This window comes from Geosmithia morbida, assembly GCF_012550715.1.
Source record: "Geosmithia morbida isolate 1262 chromosome Unknown scaffold_22, whole genome shotgun sequence".
Classification (NCBI taxonomy): Eukaryota; Fungi; Ascomycota; class Sordariomycetes; order Hypocreales; family Bionectriaceae; genus Geosmithia; species Geosmithia morbida.
In genome coordinates, this window is record NW_023336209.1 from 1 (window position 1) to 6,364 (window position 6,364).

At 59.0% G+C, this 6,364-nt stretch overlaps 3 protein-coding genes across 3 annotated transcripts; 1 reads left to right on the top strand and 2 right to left on the bottom strand.

The window, feature by feature from the left end:
* Nucleotides 1-704: 704 nt before the first annotated feature.
* GMORB2_4615 (carbamoyl-phosphate synthase small subunit) lies at nt 705-2,231 on the top strand (the record flags this gene model as incomplete). Its single annotated transcript, XM_035466589.1, has 2 exons — nt 705-977; nt 1,050-2,231. 2 exons carry the CDS (start codon nt 705-707, stop codon nt 2,229-2,231), a joined length of 1,455 nt encoding a protein of 484 aa, XP_035318137.1.
* A 421-nt stretch (nt 2,232-2,652) lies between these two features.
* Nucleotides 2,653-4,191, bottom strand: GMORB2_4616 (SAP domain-containing ribonucleoprotein; the record flags this gene model as incomplete). The annotated part of the gene is made up of 1 exon (XM_035466590.1): nt 2,653-4,191. One exon carries the CDS (start codon nt 4,189-4,191, stop codon nt 2,653-2,655), a length of 1,539 nt encoding a protein of 512 aa, XP_035318138.1.
* A 1,091-nt stretch (nt 4,192-5,282) lies between these two features.
* GMORB2_4617 (ThiJ PfpI family protein) lies at nt 5,283-6,364 on the bottom strand (the record flags this gene model as incomplete). Its single annotated transcript, XM_035466591.1, has 3 exons — nt 5,283-5,517; nt 5,641-6,142; nt 6,220-6,364. The coding sequence occupies 3 exons, from the start codon at nt 6,362-6,364 to the stop codon at nt 5,283-5,285; spliced, it is 882 nt and encodes a 293-aa protein (XP_035318139.1).

Consider the following 6,364-nt stretch of genomic DNA (forward strand, 5'->3'; position numbering starts at 1 on the left):
AGTCCTACCACACCACAACCGAGAAAAAAGCAGACGACCTGCAAAGGCACGAAGGAACACACCCTCTCTCCACCTCACCTGGCCTTGGAGCCTCCTTATCTTGTAAAGCCTTTCACCCCTTCAATCCGCCCTTATGAACGGGCGCTCGTCAGTCTTCACCTCTCAGGTATGTCATCAGCTTCCCCTTTCCCTTCTCCTTCTTTCCTCTTCATCCCTCCGAGGGGTTCCCAGACCCCGGACCGGCACCACCCCACCACCAGCACCAACCTTGACCACATTGTCGATACCCGTCACTACCTCGCAAAGGGAAAACTGCTCTCTCCGGTGGATAGGGGGCTCTCCTCATTGCTCGTTTCCGCATTCCATCACGAGTTTTTCTTTTTCTTTTTTTCTTATCAGGACATTCTTGCTGACTTGGTTCGATCTGATAGGATTATCTCTCGGGTCAGACATCTACCTCTCTCTCTCTCTCTCTCTCTCTCTCTCTTGACTCACCGCTCGGATGCGTGGGCCCCTCTCCCACACAGAACCAAATTTGCTGACCTTTTTTTCTTCTTTCGATACCTTTAGACCACCTCTGGAGGTCTCTTTCTCTATAGAAGCCCGGTCCAGAAACCAGATTTCACCTTGACCATCCCGACTACCCTCACCGCCACTTTCTCAATTGAGCAATCAGCAAGCAAGCCGAGACAAGAGCAATCAGAATGTTCGCTCGAGCCATCCCTCGTGCGGCCCGGGCGCCTATCGCCTCTCTCCCGCCCAAGTCTGCCGTCGGGGTTGCTGCTGCTGCCCTCAGCAGCATCACCGGGGCGCCGTCCAAGACTGACGGACGGGTTGCCGCTCCCAAGAATACGACCGGCGTCCAGAGACGCTGGGCTTCCGGTCCTGCCACGGCCGGCAGCAAGGGGAAGAACGTGCCGGCTACCCAGAAGGCCGCTGCCCCCGCCAGCTCCGTCCCCGCTACCTTCACCATCCGCGTACGTCACGTATCGATCACTCCCGGCCGTCGTCCCCTTCCCTCTGGCCCGTACGCTAACCTCTCCCAACAGGACGGTCCCATCTTCCAGGGCAAATCGTTCGGTGCCAACACCAACATCACCGGCGAGGCCGTCTTCACCACGTCCCTCGTCGGCTACCCCGAGTCCATGACGGACCCGTCGTACCGAGGCCAGATCCTCGTCTTCACCCAGCCGCTGATTGGCAACTACGGCGTGCCGTCCATGGAGCGCGACCAGTGGAACCTGCTCAAGTACTTTGAGTCCCCCCACGTGCAGTGCGCCGGCATCGTCGTGTCCGACGTCGCCCTCAACTACAGCCACTGGACGGCCGTCGAGAGCCTCGGCCAGTGGTGCGCCCGAGAGGGCATCCCCGCCATCTCGGGCGTCGACACCCGCGAGATCGTCACATACCTCCGCGAGCGCGGCTCCTCGCTGGCCCGCATCTCGGTGGGCGAGGAGTACGACGCCGACGAGGACGAGGGTTTCGTCGACCCCGGCCAGATCAACCTGGTGAAGCGCGTCAGCACCAAGGCACCCTTCGTCATCGAGTCCCCCGGCGCGGCCTACCACGTCGCCCTTCTAGACTGCGGTGTCAAGGAGAACATCCTGCGCAGCCTGGTCAGCCGCGGCGCCTCGGTCACCGTCTTCCCTCACAACTACCCGATCCACAAGGTCGCCCAGCACTACGACGGGGTCTTCATCTCCAACGGACCCGGCGACCCCACCCACTGCCAGGAGACGGTGTACAACCTGGCCCGCCTGATGGAGACGTCGTCCATCCCCATCATGGGCATCTGCCTGGGCCACCAGCTCCTCGCCCTGGCCGTGGGTGCCCGCACCATCAAGCTCAAGTATGGCAACCGCGCCCACAACATCCCGGCCCTGGACCTCACCACCGGCCAGTGCCACATCACCAGCCAGAACCACGGCTACGCCATCGACTCCAGCACCCTGCCCGACGACTTCAAGGAGTACTTTGTCAACCTCAACGACGGCAGCAACGAGGGCATGATGCACAAGACCCGCCCCATCTTCTCCACCCAGTTCCACCCCGAGGCCAAGGGCGGTCCCATGGACTCCTCCTACCTCTTTGAGAAGTACCTCCAGAACGTCAAGCTTGCCAAGGATAGCCAGGCCGTCTACAAGGACAACAGGCCTACCCAGTTCCTCCTCGACATCCTCAGCAGGGAGCGAGTCGGTGTCGACCCCACGCCTCTGGCTGGAAGCGGTTGAGGAACGACAGTGCTGAGCGAGCGGAGCGGGAAGGTCACCGGTAGAGACCCCGTCGGAGGTGGAGGTGCTAGGTGGCTGCATCCGAGGTCCACCGGAGTAGAGTATCCCTGGACGAAGGACTTGGGCGGGAAATTTTTCTTGAAGAAGAAAATGGCGGATGGGTGTTTTTGGTTTTTTACTTTTTATGTTCCTCTCATCTTTGAAATTACAATGAATTGATAGCAATCTCGAGAGCCTATACACTGACCTTGTTATATTTTTTGACCTGTCCCAACGCCCAGTTACCATGACCTTTTTTTCTTTTCTTTGAGAACAAAAAAAAAGAGAAAAAAAGAGGGGAAAAAAAAAGTTCACCTCAGATCAGCCATGTTGCCAAGTACTAGCAGTATGAGGTTATGACAATAACCGCTCGATAACCCCATCACCGATCCAAACCAGGCAGGTACCTATCACTCCTAGGCCTCCCACCTCCATTCCTCCTCCTCCTCCTCCGGCCGCCGCCGCCGCCGCCGCCGCCAGGGCCAGGGGGAGGAAGGAGACGACCTGGCCCCCTACCGCCACCCCGCTGCCTATGCGGCGGCCTGATGCCCTCAAAGACCTCCTTGCCCCTATCGACGAAGCTATCGGCATCCTCGAACGAGTACCGGTTTATGTCCCGGCCGTAAGGGCCCCTCCTGTCGGTGTAGAAGGAGTGCATGCTCGACAGACGACGGCGGGCCAGGTCGTCCGACACGGGGGCGAACTGGACAGGCGGATAGGACCGGGTGGTACGGCCGCCCGAGGAGGCGGGAGGTGGGAACGGACCGGGACCGGAACGCTTGGCTCTCGGACCCGTCGGGGGTTCGAGCAGACTTCTCGGACCCGTGGGGGCGGACGGGGGGGCACCGCCGCCACCGCCGGAGGTGGGAAGGCCGGGACCAGGACCGGGTGCGCTGCCGGGTACGTTGCCGGAAGCGGTGGTGTGCTGGGCCGTCCCGTCGGGTGAGTAGACGACCTCCCAGCGTTTCGACGATCGAGGGTGCCCGTTGCCGCTGCCGCTACCGCCGACGTCCCGCGTCTCGGCCTCGATCCAGTCGGCCACCTTCTCCGGGGGCACGTAGTCGACGAACAGGGCCTTGCGGTTGCTCTCGTTGGGCCACACCGTCCCGTGGAGGCGGGAGCGCACGCGACGGGCAGCGGCGGTGCTCGTCAGCGAGACGAGGGCGTGGGTGCGGATCTGGTCCAGGTGGAAGGCCGTGATGACGTCGGCGGACTCGTCGGCGGCGGCGGCGGCGGCGGACGAGGAGAGGCTGGCTATGTGCGTCTGCACGTCTGCCGGTCGCAAGGGCCGCATCAGGTTGGAGATGTAGAGGGCTGATGTGGGTACGTGGAGGGACGGAGGTGCGTCCGCGTCTGCGTCCGCGTCTACGTCCGCGTCTACGTCCGCGTCTGCATCGGGAGCTGGGGCCGGGGCCGGGGCCGGGGTCGGGGCGGGGCTGGCGTCGCGTCGGGGTCGTTGCTGCGCGTCATCGGCTGTCGGCTCCGACTTGTCATCTTGGTCCATCTGTACGTCTGCCATGGGTGCGTCTGTCGGAGCAGCAGCGTCGGACTCTCCGGGCCGGTCGTCGTCGGTGGTGGCGGCAGGGGGAGGAGGGGGGGGAGGTGTCTCTGCTTGAGGCTCAGCTTCAGCTTCGGCTTCGACTTCTACCTCGGCATCGGCTTCGGCATCGGCTTGTGTCTCTTCCGCGCCAGCGGTGTCATCCATCTCGACATCTCCGTCGTGGTGGTGGTGGTGGCCGTCGTCGTCGTCGTCGTCGTCGTCGCCATTCTGACCCTCCTCTCCGTTGGGCGCCTGCTGGTCAGCCTGATCGGCCTCTTCCAGACGCGCGACGAGTTCGGCCTTGAGCCCGGCTTGGGCGAGGCCACGATTCTTGAGCTCGGTCTTCAGGTCTGCGACCTTGAGTTTGGACCAGTCGGTCATTGCGGCGTTTGCAGATGGGAGGCGCGTTGCGGTAGCGCGCGTGCGTTGCGTGCGTGCGTTGCGTGCGTGCGTTGCGTGCGTGCGTTGCGTGCGTGCGTGTTGCGTATTATTAGGGAATTGAAACAAGGAAGGGGGCTTCTTTTTTTTTTTTTTTGTTGGGGTTGGAAGGGTGGAAGTTTGACCCGAGTTTCTCTCTTTGGAAGCTTGGTTTTATCGGTTATCTTACGCGTTCGCGTCCGCGTCGCTCCGTGATGATTCGAGTATGAATTGGTGTTGTTGCATTGATGTGATGAAGGAGTCGGAGGGAAGGAAAGAAAAGAAGTGTGAGGAGAACGAAATCGTTCAACTTGTTGCTGCTGCTGCTGCTGCTGCTGCTGTTGTTGTTGTTGTTATTACTGTTGCTTGGGCTGGTTTAAAAAAAAATTAAAGATTTTAATTACAATGAAATAATAGAGGTAAAATGGATTTTATTATTTTATTTTATTATTTTATTTTATTTTATTTTATTTTACCATTGAATCAGTGACGCTGGTGGACAGAAGAAACATAAAGTGGGGGTGGGGGGGCCTTTTTTTGAACTCTTTGGCACCATGTAATCTGTACTCCGTAGAATGGAAGGTGTTGTTGGTATGATTGTTTTTTTTGGTCTGGCCTGAGGCTGAGAGAGGTCATGGACAGAAAAAAAGAAAAAGAAGTAGAAGAATAAAGGGAAAAAAACTTCTCTACATGTACACGTCCGTCATCCTATCATGAGAGCGAATATCCCCCGCCTAAGCATTGGTATCGTCAAGCCCTCTTGCGATAGCGATGATAGATTTTGTTGGATCATCGCATCAAATAGCATCCCCCCCTCCCCTTTTTTTTTCTGGGGGGGGGGGTTCTCCCATCGTTCTCATTAATTCACTGAGACTTGCAGAAAATAAGATAAGAATAAGAAACAAAAGGATAGATGACACATGATACTCTGAAATTCGGTAATGATACTTTACAAGCTCTCTATCCGTACTCATCCCGGACATACGAGGGACAGGTGAGTCACTAGATATACACACACGGCACGAGCACGGACAGGACAGAATACCTCGGACACTCTAAACATCCAGTCCGTCAACGACGACTCCCTTGGTCCAGTTCCACTGCATCATCCTGGAGACGGCGAAGGCGCACTCCTCGTCGACCATGGCGCTGACGAGGTAGAGGGCCGCGTCTATGCCGGCGCTGTTGCCTCCGGACGTGATGACGCGGAGACCGCCGAGACGCATGGCTGCGCGACGGACGATGGACTCGCGACGGCTGTTGGAGTCCTTCCAGGACATGCTTCCCTTTCTTCGGGGACGGGGTCAGCAACGCTTCTTCTTCTCTCTCTCTCTCTCTCTCTGTGCTGCTGAGGAAGGAAAGGATGGGGATCAAGGATGGAGAAGAGGAGGGGGAGAGGATAGATCATCGTACCTAGCATTGGAAGGGCGCCTTCCCGAGTCTGACTTGCGACGGATATAAGGGCTAGAGTCCTCCCCGTCGAGGTCGAAGCGGAGGTTGTTGACGACGTAGCGGGCATCCTCGACGATGTCCGTGCGCTCTTGGAGGTTGCGGGTGGCGGCGTCGCTGCACAGATTCTCAAAGGTGGTGAGGAAGTCGGGGTGGGTGGTGGCCGAGAGGCCCGAGAGGATGCCCTCCTTGGCCAGGAGGAGGGAACCGGTGCAGACGGAGAGGAGGGTGCGCTCGCGGGCCGGCTCCTTCTTCTGGAGCTCGGAGAAGTCGACGATCAGGCCGGCGGGCTGGTCCTCGGTCTTGACGAGGGAGAGCATGTTGCCGCCCAGGACGACCAGGACGTCGTAGTCCTCCAGGTTGTCGTGGGCTTCCTTGAAGGTGATGTGGGAGTTTACGATGATGCCCTGCTCGCTCAGGACCTGGGGCTCGCTGCTCGCGAGGGTGATCTCGAAGGCTCTGGAGGCTGGGCGCTGTCAGCCTCACGGCTGTTGCGGCTATTGACGGGATTGGGGTCGGAGAGGAGGGGGGGAGGATACGCACATGGATCATCTCTATCGTGAAGAGCTGTGGAAAAGACCTCGACGGGGCCGGCAAAGTCAAGCAAGTCAAACTTTGGGTGGAGAGCGAACAGGACGTTGATGGGCTCCTGCTCGTCGGCCACGGCCGAGGTCTTGGTTGCAGGCAT